Source organism: Garra rufa, chromosome 10 (genome assembly GCF_049309525.1).
Source record: "Garra rufa chromosome 10, GarRuf1.0, whole genome shotgun sequence".
NCBI classification, from domain to species: domain Eukaryota; kingdom Metazoa; phylum Chordata; class Actinopteri; order Cypriniformes; family Cyprinidae; genus Garra; species Garra rufa.
Window position 1 is genome coordinate 19,486,608 of NC_133370.1, and position 18,178 is coordinate 19,504,785.

At 39.5% G+C, this 18,178-nt stretch overlaps 1 protein-coding gene across 1 annotated transcript in view; it reads left to right on the top strand.

Annotated features, from left to right (window-relative positions):
- pappa2 (pappalysin 2) overlaps nt 1-18,178 on the top strand; it is a 58,490-nt gene that overhangs the window by 26,695 nt on the left and 13,617 nt on the right. The window contains exons 9-14 of the mRNA XM_073849390.1: nt 4,760-4,888; nt 5,077-5,162; nt 14,935-15,128; nt 15,798-15,911; nt 17,646-17,781; nt 17,869-18,043. Coding sequence (XP_073705491.1) covers nt 4,760-4,888; nt 5,077-5,162; nt 14,935-15,128; nt 15,798-15,911; nt 17,646-17,781; nt 17,869-18,043 — 834 coding nt within the window. The remainder of the gene's footprint in view (nt 1-4,759; nt 4,889-5,076; nt 5,163-14,934; nt 15,129-15,797; nt 15,912-17,645; nt 17,782-17,868; nt 18,044-18,178) is intronic.

Below are 18,178 nucleotides of genomic sequence, written 5' to 3' on the forward strand. Positions count from 1 at the left end.
ATTTCCACAGCCAACACAATAATAAGAATAACAATATCATGGATTTGACGTTGTCATTTCGTTAGCCATTAATTTTACAAGTATCAGCGCATAGCCAATTTCTGTTCGGTTCCTGTCACATTTTATTCTGCTTGTTCCAATACAAATTCATCAACGGGCACTGGATTGTTGTTCAAGTACTTGCAATAGGTCAAAATGTCCAGAGATTAATAGTGTGGATCAGAGAATGTAACATATCCAGAAACGTTCCTTCCACAAGTCCTGTAAGCTCAGAAAGATGGAAACTCTACTGGGAATTGAGCTATGTGGATAGGGAAAGGAAAGAAAGACGGATTGGATCTGAGAGAGAGAGGTAGAGAGGGAGCCACAGACAGAGAGAGAGTGAGAGTGGTACAATGAAACCCTGGAATATAAACCAAATGTGACCGCTTTACCCGTAGAAACAGTAAACACCCGTGGCTGTTTGTAGCTGCTCTGAAATTGTTTCCAATGTCTCGCTGAAGGGAGTTTGTGTGCTTGATGAAGTTAGTGTGCAGTAAGTGAGAGACCTGTCATTTGACATGAGAGACAAAAGAGTGACAACGAGAAGAGGGGAAAAAGGGAGTGGAAGTGAGGATGGTTTTGTGGGAAAGTAGGCTACAGTGCCACCGTGAGGTCTGCAGCAAAAACAAAGCACTTTGTATGAAATGGGTAAGGTAACAAACTGCTGCTTAACCTTCAGAAAATGTTGATCGTTAACCTTAGGAGGACCTGTACTAAATATTATATGAGCTGTTTTATTTTCTATGCATTTTATATGAGGGTTATGGAGTTTGCCAACATTAAGGGCAGCATCATAGTTAAATATTACTTTGCTAAATTTAATTTAAAGTAACTTTTATGTTTAATATATTTAATATATTTCTGATTATTATAAACTTTAAAAAGAACAACAACATAACATAAATAAATAAATAAATAAATAAATAAATACATTTTCACTAAGACTGCATTTATTGGATCAAAAATACAGTAAAACAGAATCATAGGTAAATATTCCTTTATTGCTAAATTTATTTAAAGGAAAAAAATTGTTTAATATATGTGACCCTGGACCACAAAACCAGTCTTAAGTCGCTGGGGTATATTTGTAGCAATAGCCAAAAATACATTGCATGGGTCAAAATTATTGATTTTTCTTTTATGCCAAAAATCATTAGGAAATTAAGTAAAGATCATGTTCCATGAAGATTTTTTTGTAATATTCCTACTGTAAATATATCAAAATGTAATTTTTGATTAGTAATATGCATTGTTAAGAACTTAATTTGGACAACTTTAAAGGTGATTTTCTCAGTATTTTGATTTTTTTGCACCCTCAGATTCCTGATTTTCAAATAGATGTATCTCGGCCAAATATTGTCCTGTCCTAACAAACCATACATCAATAGAAAGCTTATTTATCGAGCTTTCATATGATGTATACATCTCAGTTTTGTAAAATTTAACCTTATGACTGGTTTTGTGGTCCAGGGTCACATATTTAATTTATTTCTGATGATAAGAAACTTTAAAAAGAAAATAAATAAATAAATTCTCACTAAGACTTTTTTTGATCAAAGATACAGTAAAACAGTATCAAAGTTAAATGTTACTTTATTGCAAAATTTAATTTAACATACTTTTTTAAATATATTTAAATTATTTCTGATGATTGGAAACTTGAAAAAGAACAACATAAATAAATAAATAAAGGCTCGCTAAGACAGTGTGCAAAAAATAAACAAATAAATATAAATAAAGGAATAAATAAAGAAATAGAACAGATAAATGAACAAATAAATAAATACATTTTCACTAATGCATTTATTTGATTGAAAAAACAGTAAAACAGTATCATAGTTAAATATTCCTTTATTATTAAATTTCATTTAAAATAACTTTTTTGTTTAATATATTTAATTTATTTCTGCATATTGGAAATGTTAAAAAGAAAACATAAATAAGTAAAGAAATGATAACTAAAATATTTATTTGCTAAAAAATACAGTCATACGTTATTGTGGGTAAATATTACTTTATTACTAAATTTTATTTAAAGTAAATTTTTTTGTTTAATATATTTAATATATTTCTGATGATTAGAAACTTAAAAAAAAATAAAAAATAAATAAATAAATGTTCACTGCATTTATTTGACCAAAAATACAGTAAAACAGTATCACAGTTAAATATTACTTTATTACTAAATTTAATTTAACATAATTTTTTTTGTTTAATATATTTAAGATATTTCTGATGATTAGAAACCAAAAAAAAAACTAAATAAATAAATCAATTCTCACAAGACTGTATTTATTTGATCAAAAATACAGTAAATCATAGTTAAATATTAATTAATTACTAAATTTAATTTAACATACTTTTTTCTTACTTTAATGTATTCATGTATTTTTGTTGATTGGTAACTTAAAAAATAACAACAACAACAACTACAACATAAATAAATGCTCACTAAAACTGCATCTATTTGATCACAAATACAGTAAAACAGTATCATAGTTAAATGTTACTGTTACTAAATTTAATTTTAGTAACAGGGGGTCTGCAGATGGAAATTAGCCTAAGGCTATAATCTGACATATTTACATTTGTGAAAATGTTCATTAATATGTATTGTCCCCTTTTTCTCAAATAAATAAATAAATAAATAAATAAATAAATAAATAAATTTAAAGTAACATTTTTGTTTGATATATTTAATATATTTTTGATGATCAGAAAATTTAAAAAGAACAACAAACATAAATAAATAAATTAATACATTCATACATGCACACATACATATGCATACATACACATTAATATACACACATTCAATAGGGGTTAGTTACTCAGGGCCTAAATATTGTTTTGCTGTAAGTGATGAACTTTTATTTTCCATAAATTGAAATTATTTTTTGGCATTTCACTTTGGTAAAAGAAAACTTTGGTAGAAATGCAATGCTACATTTTTGCACTTTTGCTGCCAAACATAAGAATTTTCTTATTCTATTCAATTAATTACTTGTTATACTGTAAAAAATGCTTTAAATGTTACTTTTCAGATGATGTTTTTCATTAAATGCTTTACATAGTTGGATACAGGAAGAAGGTCAAAACCTCTGAGGTTATACAGATATTTGATGCGTTTAAGCTCAAGTGTGTTATGTTCTCCTTAGTCACCTAGATGAAGGTTTCATGGGTCTAATGGCTATTCTAGTGTGCAATTGCCAAATAAAACATGTTATACCTCACCGGAGGAGGTCTTGTGCTGTAGGTCACCGCCTTTCTCTATAACTGGCTGTGCTACGAAGAAAGAAATATGACTTTATCTTATCACTTGCACAGAATCCTTCATTGGATCTCCCTTTGCGACCTCAGAACAATAGCTTTAAGTAGTCTCTCTCCCCTTCTCTGTCCCTGGAAGTAATCCATAATTAATAAGGGCAATTTGTTGAGAAATAAGACCCGCCGGAGAAAGTAGATGATGCACAGTTAGCTAGGCATCCTTTTACCCCCGGCCGGAAAATGACTGAAATCAAACAAGCCTTGGCAATCATGGCGAGACTCTTTTTATAGGGTCATTCAATCAGATCAGATCGATTCCCCCGAGGTACATCACAGTGTGACATGCAGTGATACCCTCAACAATAAAAGGTCATTTCCATTTTTAACAAGGTTAGACTTGAGATCACCCTGGGAAATAAATACAGCCTAGATCAAGTATTTCTGCTGCATATTTTAGATTCATATTGTGCATTTGAGCCATTGTGCTCAATATAGGCACCTCTGTGATTCTTTAGTATGGTTTATAAGCGCTTTCAAAGGAATACACTCTTAAAAATAAAGGTGCTTCGTTATGTCATAGAAGAACCTTTTTGTCTAAATGGTTCCATAAAGAACCTTTAACATTATAACATTTATAAAAAGGTAAGAAGGAGATGGTTCTTTAAAGAACCTGTGACTGAATGGTTCTTTGTGGAACCAAAAATGGTTCTTCTATGGCATCACTGTCAAGAACCTTTTGAAGCACCTTTATTTTTAAGAGTGTAGTTCACCAAATAAAGCAGTAAATGGGTGCCGTCAGAATAAGAGTTCAAACAATTGACAAAAACATCACAATAATCCACAAGTAGTTCACTCTAAACCAGTTCTGTGATGTGAAAAACTGTGTGTTTGTAACAAATTCATAGATAGAAGAGTCCTCCATCCATAATATTGCTTTCTCTAGTATATTCACAGTCAATATAATCAATGTAACTACTTGCATTTAATTTACTACACTTTATTTGTTTGCTTGTTAATCTATAGGTTTATTTAGATAGTATAAAATAGTTTTTATATAAGATTTCAATCAACATGGAAGTTTATATGGAGTAGTTACTTTGTTTTTGTTGCTGCAACAAAAATAGTTTCAAACAAAGCCACAGCAGAACCGCTACACACAGTAGTGGTGTTTTGTTCCTGAATGATGCAGTGTTTTTGAACAGTGTTTTGACAAATTGTTTGAAGGAATAATACAGTGACTCGCTCATAAAGATGGTCAAATTTCACTCAGTGTTTTTGAACACAATGGTTGAATGAATCATTTGATTACTGACCTGTAGAAAAAGTCACTGAAAAAAAATCCCCACCACTAATACATCATTCCATCATTCACTTTAAATTCTTAATGCTCTCTCTGCTTGCTTTTCGCTTAACTATGATAATTTTGTTCTGAAAATGTTTGTGTGCTTAGTGATGTGCGGAGGGACGTTCAGTACCTGTACAGGATCCAGGTGGAATCGGATGGTTTGTTCAGTGAACTTTCCCCAGGCCTGGTTTACACTCATGGAGAACATTTCTGTGGTGATGGCACACTACAGGGGTCAGTATAAAACTTATAGGGTTCGTCAGAGGCTTTGCATGTTATGTGCTTTAGTCATTTTTAAGGAATGTTTCATATTTTTGAGTATTTGTTTGAGTCTTTTGTGTTTTGAAGCATGGCCAAGGACCTTCCACATATTTCCTAACTGTAACCCTTGGCACTACGCTCTCTCTCTCTCTCCCCCACAGGAGTGAGGATTGTGATGACGGGAATCTCTTAGATGGAGACGGCTGCTCAAAAAAATGCCAAGTTGAACCAGGTTTCAAGTGTCATGGTGAGTCACGCTCAAAAAAACAAATATTCTCACTGTCCACTGAGAACTCTGGCCCTCAGTAAACACTGTAAACACCACAACAGAAGCGCCAGAAAACTTCCACACAGGACAATAAACCCGGGTAATAATCATAACCAGCTCTCAAAACAGACCAAACCAAACCAAACCAAAACAAAGTAATATTGCTATGTCTCCTGTAGATTCCAATTCATCTGCTACTATTTTTCTCTCTCATACTGAATTAGGGATTCAGTTTATCATAGTGATATTGAAGGAAATGTTGAGGTTGTAATATTGTGTTTTTAGCACCTATTCCAAAAATCACAAAGCCACTTATAATTATTATACTTGCAGTATTCCTGAAGCTTATCATTAGAGCTGCATGATTAATTGTAAAAGATCACAAGCTCGATTCAAACACCCACGCAATCTCATTTCTAAATGACAACTATTCCCTGTGTCTATTAAACCTTTGTAAAAGTCTTACCGGAACATTCAAAGTGATGTTTTTAAACAAATTTCGGGAGGAGCTCGCACAGATAATTAACACGGCTGATTCCCCCTCAGCAATTACTCTCCGTATCCAATCAACCCAGGAAATCCCTATAAATATCACAACATTCCTACCTTCACCATCTCTTGTCTTGTTAACGCTATGGCTCAGCCAACCACCGCAAGCATGTCTGAGATCGACCTCTACCCAGAGGATAACGACTTCGAAGAGGGACCAGTCCCCGCAACTCAAGTCACCACCGCCCCGCAGGTTCCTCCAACTGAGCTTGTGGCTGCATCACGGGGCCGCAGGCCTTCTCGCGCCGCCGCCGCTCATACCCGTCGACGCCAATCTACGCCATCACCGGCACCCTCCAGGCGTCCACCACCTTCCCCAGCCCTTCAGCCCTCTCTTCCGCCCCAGCCACAGGGAAATGGACCGTCGCGGGTCTGAGGCAAGCGCTCGCTAGCGCCGGCGTCATCTTCCCGCGCCGTGCTTCTAAAGCGGACCTCCTCGAGCTGCACGCTTCGCTCCGACCAGGCGAATCCTCCAGCTTTACCCCTCCATCCAAGGCAAACAGAACGAGCGGGCACCGCTCTACTCCCTACGATCGGCCAGATCAAGCCGCCAGTCTCGCAGGGACGAGTTCCCGGCCAGGGCTCGCCAGCAGACCGTCAGCGAGTCTAGGCCGCGCCCCGGTCGCCGAGGCCGCCAGCCCCCGCCCCCTTCTGCGTTCAGCCGAATGCCAGCACGCCACCCACGGCCGCAATCACAACTCCACGGCTTCTTCAAGCCGCCGAGCGCTACAGCCTGAGCCTCACCACACTCCCCTTTTCTTCCCATGGCCGGCAGCGCCGCCATCCCACTCCGGCGCAAGTATCCCTCCACAAACGGCGCAAACCCCAGCGCCCGCCATTCCTCCCCTCCTCCCTCCTTCATCCTTTAAAGGGTTTGCGTCTAGCGCGTGCGTGCCGCCGCTTACGACGCAAGCCCCAGCGCCCGCCATTCCTCCCCTCCTCCCTCCTTCATCCTTTACAGGGTTTGCGTCTAGCATGTGCGTGCCGCCGCTTATGACGCAAGCCCCAGCGCCCGCCATTCCTCCCCTCCTCCCTCCTTCATCCTTTACAGGGTTTGCGTTTAGCGTGTGCGTGCCGCCGCTTATGACGCAAGCCCCAGCGCCCGAAATTCCTCCCCTCCTCCCTCCTTCATCCTTTACAGGGTTTGCGTCTAGCGCGTGCGTGCCGCCGCTTATGACGCAAGCCTCAATGCCCGCCGCCCCTCCCCTCCTCCCCTCTCTGCCATCAGTCCCAGGAATCGCCCCAAGCGTGAGCATGCCTCCGCAAACAATAACAGCAGCCACTTTTCCTTCCCTCCAAGCCCGCTCTCCTTACTCCTTACTCCTAATTTCCAGTCGGCTTTCGCAGAACCCAAATCAGTCGACCTCCTAATTAAAAAAGAATTAGAATCGAACTTCATGATTGGCCCTTTCTCCATTCCTCCCTTCAGCGTTTTTCGGGTCAGCCCCATCGGCATAGCTACTAGGAAATTTTCAGCTAAGAAACGGTTAATAATCGATCTGTCGTCCCCACATAATTCCCAGTTTCCGAGCATTAACAGCCTCATCCCGCTAGACGAATTTTCTCTTCACTACCACGACATCGACCAAGCCATTAGCCTGATTAAAAAAGCAGATCATGGTGCTTGGCTGGCTAAAGTCGACATCACCTCCGCCTTTAAAGTCATGCCCATCCACCCAGATTTTGGGCACCTATTCGGCATCCGCTGGCAGAATAAATATTACTTTGCCGTCCGCCTCACCTTCGGCTGCAGAAGCAGCCCCAAAATTTTTGACATGCTGTCAGAGGCAATTTGCTGAATTCTTTCCAACAATTATGGCATACCGTTTTTAGTCCATCTCCTAGACGATTTTTTGATCATCTCGTCCCCCGACTCCGTCCCAGCCGCACATCTTTTGACCACCCAAAAGGTTTTCTCAGAGCTCTGGATTCCCCTCGCCCAAGACAAAACCTTAGGCCCCAGCACTTCCATCGAATTTTTGGGCATCAACTTGGATTCCCAGAAATTCCAGGCCTCTCTACCCAAAGAAAAAATTGATAGAACCATACTGGTTACTTTCTGTCTCCTAGCCAATCCAGGATGTTCCAAGCGCGAGCTTCTGTCCGTTTTAGGACATTTAAATTTTGCTATGCGCATCATCCCGCAAGGCCGCCCCTTCATCTCCCACCTGCTTTCACTCGCATCTTCCGCCCACGCCCTAGAAGACCAAATATTCCTAACCGACCCATGCCGCAACAAGCTCAGTCTATGGATATCCTTCCTCAAACAATGGAACGGATTATCCTTCTTCTATAATAACCTGATTTCTTCCCCGATCGATATCCAACTGTTTACAGATGCCGCCCCCTCCATCGGTTTTGGTGGTTTCTTCCAAGGCCGATGGTTCGCATCCACATGGCCCCCCCAGCTGGCTGACTTGCCGCTCCAGCTATCATCCTCAGCGCTATTTGAGCTTTATCCTCTAGTCGTGGCGGCCTCTCTATGGGGTAAAGAATGGTCTGCCACCAGCATCCTCGTCCATTGTGACAATGAAGCTACTGTGCAATGCGTCAACAAAGGCCGCTCCCATTCTCCTACCCTAATGCCTTTGTTAAGACGCCTAATTTGGATTTCGGCTTGTGACCAATTCATTATCACTGCAAAACACATTCCTGGGTCAAAAAATCAAATAGCTGACTCTCTTTCTCGTTTTTCCTTCCAGAAATTCAGATCATTGGCGCTGGAGGCGGACCCACTCCCGACCCCAGTACCTCCCTATTCAGAGCTGATATTCCCATAAACCACCCCCTGAGACCCCTCCTCGAAGCTTCCCTCAATTCCATTCTCCAAGCCGTTTCCCCCAGAACCCTCCAGTCCTACCTAACAGCATGGAAATGTTTCAAAACATTTCACGTGGCTTACAAGCTATCGTTTCCCGACTTCTCCTTGCTAGCCATCACCTCCTTCATCTCCTATCTTAACGCCATCAAAAACCTCCAAGTCAGCTCCATTAAAGGATACCTTAGCGGCATCCAATTCTTCCATAAACTCCTATACGGCTCACCTTCCACCCAAATTACCAATTCCCAGACAGCCCAGACACCCGCCAACCTATAACGCTGAAAATACTATCAAAGTGCATTTCCACCCTCCGAAAAGGTTACCAATCCATCCACACCGCCCGCACGCTAGACGCCATGTTTATCCTGGCTTTTTTCGGCTTCCTCAGATGCTCTGAGCTCGCCTTCACATCTAGCTTCAACCCAGCCATCCACCCAACCATTTCCGACTTAGCAGTATTAGGCATTGAAGCCATTTCCTATTTCATCAAACAAAGCAAAACAGACCAGTTCAAGAGAGGCCACTTCGTTTACATTTTCAACCTCCAGTCGCCCATCCAACCTTTTCAAACCCTCCTAGCTTTTCTCCAAATCAGGAAGTCTCAATCAAAAAACCCATCTGACCCCCTTTTCACAGACGACTCCAACCGTCCTGTCACCCGTTTCTGGTTTCAGAAGCACCTTAAGTCCGTCTTACTCTTATCTGGCATCCCAGCCGACAACTTCTCCAGCCATTCTTTTCGAATCGGCGCAGCAACAACAGCAGCCCAAAAAGGCCTCTCCCAGCAGCAAATCCAAACACTCGGTCGCTGGTCATCAGAAGCTTTCAAGAGCTATATTCGATCAGACCGCTCCCACATCAAAGAAGCCCACCAGACACTAATAAGCTAAAGCAATTATCTCAGTCCATTCCCCATCCACCCGCACTATTTAACACAACCCCTCGTCAGCCATCCCACAGCATCCCCCTCTAGTTCGATCCCCTAAACTTTCCTTCGTACCCCGCACCGCAGTGCCAGCTCCCGCAGGAGCCACTAACCTCCCTCAGACTCTGCAGCAGCAGTGTTTGCCCCCGCCGGAGCATCTATTTATAACCTTTCTCTGCCGCAGCAGAGCCCGCTTCCGCAGAAGCCTCTAGCCCCCTTCCCCGCACCGCAGTGCCAGCTCCCGCAGGAGCCCCTAGCCCCCTTTTTCCCCACACTGCCGCAGCAGTGTTCACTCCCGCTGGAGCCCATATTTACAACCTTTCTCTGCTGCAGCAGAGCCCGCTTCCGCAGAAGCCTCTAGCCCCCTTCCCTGCACCGCAGTGCCAGCTCCCGCAGGAGCCCCTAGCCCCCTTTTTCCCCACACTGCCGCAGCAGTGTTCACTCCCGCTGGAGCCCATATTTACAACCTTTTTCTGCCGCAGCAGACCCCGCTTCCGCAGAAGCCTCTAGCCCGCACCGCAGTGCCAGCTCCCGCAGGAGCCCCTACCCCCCTTTTTTCCCCACACTGCCGCAGCAGTGTTCACTCCCGCTGGAGCCCATATTTACAACCTTTCTCTGCCGCAGCAGAGCCCGCTTCCGCAGAAGCCTCTAGCCCCCTTCCCTGTACCGCAGTGCCAGCTCCCGCAGGAGCCCCTAGCCCCCTTTTTTCCCCACACTGCCGCAGCAGTGTTCTCTCCCGCTGGAGCCCATATTTACAACCTTTCTCTGCCGCAGCAGAGCCCGCTTCCGCAGAAGCCCCTTACCCTCTGCCCCGCACCGCAGTGCCAGCTCCTGCCGGAGCCTCTATTTACAACCTTTTTCTGCCGCAGCAGAGCCCGCTTCCGCAGAAGCTCCCGGCCCTCTTCCCCGTACCGCAGTGCCAGCTCCTGCCGGAGTCTCTATTTACAACCTTTCTCTGCCACAGCAGAGCCCGCTTCCGCAGAAGCCTCTAGCCTTCTTCCCCACATTTCAGCAGCAGCTTCAACTCCGGCAGGAGCCGCATCCTCCTTTTACAGTTCCCCACTGCCGCAGCAGTCCCCTCCTCCATAGGAGTTTTTTCCTACTCTCCCCAACAGCGCTCGCAGGAGCTCCTCCCCTACCTCCATTCATGCATCAACACCCACTACGAGCGTCCAGCATCCCTTAAGTCCAAGCTTTTTGGGGGGCTATTCGGCTGCTGTCCTGCGATTTATTACTTGCCCTTTGGGGAGCGCTTATAAGGTTCGGGCCAGTGCTGAGCTCGGACCCCTCCCCCTGGGCGGGGGAGAGCCCCGGGCTCGGGAATGGCTACCGAGCTCGAGGCCCTCTCCCGGACAGCACGCCAAATACGCTCAACCTTTTACTCAGTTTATTATCTGTAAGAGGGAACTCGTGAATCTGTGTTTGCACTGCCGCTTACACAGAGAGCAGACAGTTATCATGTTTAGGTAAGAAACAGCTTCACAAACAGTCTTTATAATTTATAACTACCCAGTATTATTTCTAAAAGTCATTCAAATTATCACAGAAATATTGGGAGTAAAGGTCATAGTTCGGATATGATGTCTATAGTAGCGATCGAAATACACTCTTAAAAATAAAGGTGCTTTTTGATGCCATAGAAGAACCTTTTTTTGTCTAAATGGTTCCATAAAGAACTTTTACCATCTGAAGAACCTTTCTTTTTAACAAAGGGGCGAATTCCAAACAGAATTGAGCATCCCTGTGCCATATTCCCTTCTAAGGGCAGAGCCTTTTGAAGTGTGTTCTTTTAAGGGTGTAGGACATTTCTGTCTCGTATAAGCGTTTGGAACTCCTTTGGCGAAGGGAGTGACTGACCAAATGTTACCTTGCAAATAATTATTTCTTCTCATCATTATTATTTTATTTAAATATTGCCTAAATGTGTCTTATTTACTATTAAACTTTTCCAAACTAAGGTGCTTAAACTTGCTTATTTCTATCAGTGCTGAAAAAGATTTTGTAGTATATTAAAATAAAGACAAATTTAATCAACCTATTCTACTTACATTTGTATGTGAAGTCGAAATCAACCCCAACTTTGCTTTAAAATGCATCGCAAGAGCTCCTAACTGAAGATCACATGATCACAAATGGACATCATTCTGTGAAGTGACCGTGGAATGTTCCCTTCGCTAACGGACTTCTGGAAGGGCCCTTCGTGAAGGGATTAAGTTGCTCACTTTCGTTTGGAAAGTCCCTACAAATGGCATCCCCTTCCCGAAGTGCCCTTGAAGGGTGCAAAAATTTGGAATTCGCCCAAAAGGTTCTTTGGGACAAAAGAAGGTTCTTCAGATTTTAAAAAGGTTCTTTAAAGAACCTTTGAATGAATGGTTCTTTGTGGAGCCAAAAATAGTTCTTCTATGGCATCACTGTGAAGAACCTTAAGCACCTTTATTTTTTAAAGTGTAGATCAAATCATCTTTTGAAAGCAATTGACTCTTCACACACAGCTTGATTGACAGATGATTTGGCCAATCATAACATCAATGACAAACAAATCAGACAGAACAGATCAGAATAGATTAACTTTGATGGACTTGAGCTTAAAAAATGTGCGTGTATTGATGTCTTTCCACGGTTGAAATAAAATATGTTATGATGTTTTTTCGTGCTTTAAGTAAAGAATAAAAGACGGTCGGTTCACGATTTAATAAGGCAATCTGTCACTACAGATTAAAGAGCCACAAAATGGTATTTGTTTGAATTTCTTAAAAAATGACATTTTAAAACTGACGCCTTGTTTCATACCAGGAGTAACCTGCTCTGTCTTGTCTGTCATTGAATCATTCATTTAAGAGATTCGTTCTAAAACGCTGACTCATCCAGTAATGAAAGAAGATCATGGAAGAATCATGATCTCTATTTGAGACACAAAACTTCGCAGAAACGCAATTCTCAATTTATCCACAACTATACAGCTCTACTCATCATAATGAAAAAAATGCGATAGACAGTGACAAATTCCTGAATCCATTCTCATAACAGTAGACTGCTACGATATCTGTCATCAAATATAGAGAATCAGTGCTCCGGAGTTCAAATGGAACATTTCTGAAATCATCCTCTGTAATCTCCAGATGGGTTTACTTCAACAAAAACGTTAAATGTTGCATGCAAAATACATACATTCAGAATACACAAATTCTTAATAAACATTTTGTTTAAAACAACTTTAGTTGTTGTTGTTGTTAGGGGGCATCATATAATAATCATTGTATTGTGTGTATATATAGTAGGTATGTAAGAAAATGTTCACTATGTTGCATAATGTCAATGTAAGTTTATTGCTCTCCTTAGTCCTTTTTTACACTGAATGCTGTTTTACACTTAAATGTGGTTCTTTGTAACATTTCATTCATCAAAGCATCCAAATTTTTCCATCGTTTCCATAAAAATATCAAACAGCACAACTGTTTTCAACATAGATAATAAGAAATTTTATATTATACAGGAATTGTATACTTTTTCCCCTATTTTGAAATATATTAAAATAGAAAGCAGTTTGTATAATATTAATATAATTCAATTATTACATATTATTACATTCTATTACATTAATATACAGATATTATTCAATTTTAATCATATTTCACTGTGTTACAGTTGGTATTGAAAAAAGGCATAGTGAGCAGAAGAGACTTCTTTCAAAAGCATTTAAATTTACAAACGTTTACATTTTCACAAACTTTTGATCGGCAGTGTTTGAATAATTATTTTCTGGAGTAACTTACACTTAGAATGTTTAATTGAGATTGATACATTATCTGAAAGCTGAAAAAATAAGCTTTACACTGATGTATGTTTGTCAGGATAGGACAATATTTGGCCGAGATACAACTATTTGAAAATCTAGAATCTAAGGGTGCAAAAAAAATCTAAACATTGAACATCTAAACACGCCTTTAAAGTTGTCCAAACGAAGTTCTTAGCAATACATATTACTAATAAAAAAATAAGTTTTGATATATTTACGGTAGGAAATTTCTAAAATATCTTCATGGAGCGTGATTTTTACTTAATTTCCTAATGATTTTTGGCATTAAAGAAAAATCGATTGTATTTTTGGCTATTGCTACAAATATACCTGTGCTACTTAAGACTGGTTTTGTGGTCACATATAGAAAATGTAATATAAAATTCTACTTACGCCAAAAGCCCTGTATATTGACAGTCAAAATACTGTTGCTGAGTTGCAGATAACCAGATCTTAATGATGTTTTTATTTCTAGGCTGACCAGAAAAAAAAAAACTCTCCAGTTGTGAATTATGAGTAATTTCCTTGACAGCAAAGTCTGTGATCTCTGATAATTTGGTCTTTGCGCAATACATATGGAGATGTATTCAAAAATTCAATCCAGATTGCAAAGTATCCAGTCCAAATTGTGGATTTCAGGTCATTTACTGTAACATAGCCGGTGGTATTTCATTTAATCAAGATCATCTTATTCAATATTGTCATAGTTTTATATCATCACACTATTGTAAACGGTCCAAAGTATTGCACGTACAGTATGCCGTAAGCTGCAATTGATCTTCATAACAATCTTAACAATCTAACTGTACGCCATAGTTACATAATCTACTTGATTGAGAGTAAATGCAGCAAAGGAAGGAAAACTCACAGGAAATGTTGGGTGAAAAAAGGCAAATGCTTTAGCTATTTAGTCAATGTTGTTTTCGTGACTGAAAGCGCTACATTTTCTGTGAGCGTGAAGCATGAGAAGCGTCTAATTCGAACATGAAGCAGCGACTGACTCACATGCCTCAAAACATTCCCAATGTTTTCATAGTAGCTCGTAACCGCATTTTTGTGGATTTAGGGCATTCGGGAATGGCTGTTTTGCAATATTTACTCTAATGCCACATTAGGAGCTCTCATATATTATCTCCACGAGCGTATTTGGGAAGCAAAGACCAACAAAGCTTAGGACTAAATCCTTTGGCATTGGCATGTGGGTTAGGTCAGCTGTTCTGCCGCCGAGACGGCCAATCAAATGCTTGTGTTTTTAATTTGTTGTTAGAACCCTTTTGAGCCCCTCGCCTTTGATAAGCTGTTCCCACCGATGAGTCATCTTCCTCTTACCTTGCAGCATTCTCAGACGAGAGCTCATGCAAGATTCTGATGTCATTCACACGTGTCCCTTTCTAACGAATTCGCTTTAATGACATGCTAATTCTCCTTTTAGCCCCACGTGCACTTCTGTCATAACTCATTCATATGCCATGACATCATCCGCATATTTGTATGATCGCTTATTTAATCGTCTCAGTGGAATCGCGTTCCTTTTTATTTTCAATTCACACATAAGTGAAGCCGAGCCTCATTGACTTGCTATGAAAACACAATTACATCTTGGCAGTGGAGTTCTGATAAGTTTGTGCTCGCTCTCTCATGCTTTTTCTGTCTCTCTCAGGTCGGCCGAGCCTGTGCTATGCTTTTGAAGGGGACGGGGTGTGTGAGGAGTTCGAAAGACGTTCCAGCATCCAGGACTGTGGCTTTTTCACTCCCCAGGGGTTCAGTGATCAGTGGGCGTCCACTGCCTCAGGCTCGCATCAGGACCAGAGCTGCCCTGCCTCAAAAGTCACCGGGGAGCCTGTGCTCACTCAGGTACACAACCTGTTTAGAATTCATTAGCCATTATGACGATTTATCTGTCTAATTACGGGATAGTTCACCCAAAAAATGAAAATTCTGTCAGTAATTACTCATCCTCAAGTCGTTCCAAATCATCTTTGGAACGCAAATTAAATTTTTGTAGGTAAAAATTCGAGAGCTTCTTGACCCTGCGTACACAGCGATGCAACTGAAATGTTTCAAGGCCCAGAAAGGTAGTAAGGACATCATTAAAATGCTCCATGTGTGGTCACCATCAGTGGTTCAACCGTAACGTTATGAAGCTACCAGAATACTTTTTGTGCACAAAGAAAAAAATAGCTACTTTATTTCACAATTTCTTCTCTTCCGTCTAAATCTTTGACGCATCTTCATGAGAGTACCATGACTGGGTCTTGAATGTGGTAGTTGCATTGCAGTCTATGCAGGGTCAGAAAGCTCTCGGGTTTCATCAAAAATATCTTAATTTGTATTCCGAAGATGAACAAAGATCCTATGGGTTTGGACAACATGAGGGTGAGTAATTAATGACAGAATTTACATTTTTGGGTCAACTATCTCTTTAACTGAACATCTCAAATGAACAAAACAAATCTGATATGGTTGTTTTCAATGAAATTTTTTTTACATTAAACATTCTTTTCCTTTTTATATTCTCATTAGATGTGCAAGTCGCAGTATTTTGACATAAATGAGGTAGTGGCTCATGACGCATGGAGCCCCTGTACAGTCCATCAAAACAGCTACTATGCTCAAGATCAGCCTGTCTGGCTAAAGGTAAAAACACACTTGCTAGTGAACAAACACTAAGTGTAAAGACAAATTATTCAATCTATATTGGGCTATTTAAAGTACTAACATCCCCCTCTGTTGACAGTCTTGAATAATGCACACAACAACAACAACAATTTGTAAAATAAAGGGAAATAAATGCACTACTGTTTAAGTTTGGGGTCAGTAAGATTGTATTTATTTTTTATTAAAGAAATCAAGAATTTTAATAAAAAAGGATGCATTAAATAAATGGAAAGTAACAGTAAAGACTTTTATAATATTACAAAAGATTTTTATTTAAAATAAATGCTGTTCTTTTGAATTTCTATTCATCAACAAATTTCAATAAAAAAAAAGATAAGGGTTTCCACAGAAATATTAAGCAGCACCACTGTTTTCAGCATTGATAATAATAAGAAATGTTTCTTGAGCACTAAATCAGCATATTAGTATGATTTCTGTAGGATAAAAATGACATTTTAAAAGATAAAGACATTTATTTTAAATTTAAATTTTTTATGTTTAAAATATTTTTTTAAGTATTTAAAAAAATAAATGCACATTTTAATGATTATTTTATCAAAAAATAAACAGCAATATAATTTAATAGTTTGGGCTTTGTTGTTAATTGTAACCTTTAATATTATAAAAATGTGCAAGTATTATGGCTCCCAAAAATTTTTAATTTATAATTATATAATTTTATTTAAGCCCTGTGGTTCAGTCATTTTTGACTGAAAAGTTTTGTTTTGATTTATTAGAATTTTTTACTTTGCTAAATGTTTTGGCACTTACAGTGTGAACACACACCAAAAAATAAAAAATCAAATCAAATCATGGACATGATTTGAAAAGGTTATATTTGGCACTGCACTCAAATAAAAACACAATAAAAGCAATTTTTTGTGATATCAAACTCAAATTTGGAACACAACTTTTTTTAGATTTTTTTCACTAGAAATAATCTGCCAAGTGTCTTCTGTAAACAGAGACCAAACCTACGTCTGTGTTCCAAAGCAATTAAGATTTACTGCAGTTTAAGATGCAAGTTATATTTTCTGGTCTATACTCAAAAAAAGGTTAACAGGTAATGAATAGATCATGACTGTTCCATAAATATAATGTGTGACCCTGCACCACAACACCAGTCATAAAGGTAATTAAAAAAAAAAAAAAAAAAAATTAGATTTATACATCATCTGAATAAATAAGCTTTCCATTGTTAGGATAGGACAATATTTGGCTAAGATACAACTATTTGAAAATCTGGAATCTGAGGGTGCAAAAAAATCTAAATATTGAGAAAATCGCAAATAAAGTTGTCCAAATGAAGTTCTTAGCCATGCATATTACTAATGAAAAATGATATATTTATTTATGATATATTTATGGTACATATCTACAAAATATCTTCAAGGAACATGATCTTTACTTAGAAACTACTTTAGTAAAAAATCGATAATTTCGATCCATACAATGTATTTTTGGCTATTGCTTCAAATATGCCCATGTTACTTAGGACTGGTTGTGTGGTCTTGGGTCACATTTAGTACCATACAAATCCCTACAAAATATAAAATAGTAATTAAAAAAATACTGTACATTGAAATTTCATTGAAATAAAAAAAAAGTCGTTTTTTACCACCACTTTCATAATTATGGCACATGTATATCTATGTGCTATCCATGCCCACTCACATATATTAGTTAATAATCCTAAAACATTGTTTTTTGCAGGTTGGATTTGAGCGACCGGGTGTTGCAGCCTCTGTTATTATCTACCTTGCCTTTGATGGTAGTTGGCATGGAGAAAATTGCAAGAAAACGGTGACCATTGAACTGTTTGACACCACCGGAAAAAAACACATGCTTGGTAACATATAATATCCCTTAATTTAATTGGGAAAGATTGTAAACATGGTGTTTTTTATGTGACTTCATTGTGTGTGCTTGTCCACAGGTTCATACGAGCTGTCATGTCAGTATAACCCCCTAGTGGTGAATGTGACTCATAACCTGAGTGTGCCGTTCTACCAGACCTCAGCAGTGCAGCTGAACTTCTCCTCCCCTCAAGTGGCAGTGTTGGCGGTTGCATTGCGTACATCTTGTCACTTCAGCGCCTTTGCCCTGACCGGGTGCGCTGAGGGTGGGGTCTCCCACGACTTACAAGGACACACACATACACACACATGTATTTGCATATGTACACATGATAGAAACACTAAAAGTCTGGGATCTGTACGATTTGTTAAAGGGATAGTCCACCCAAA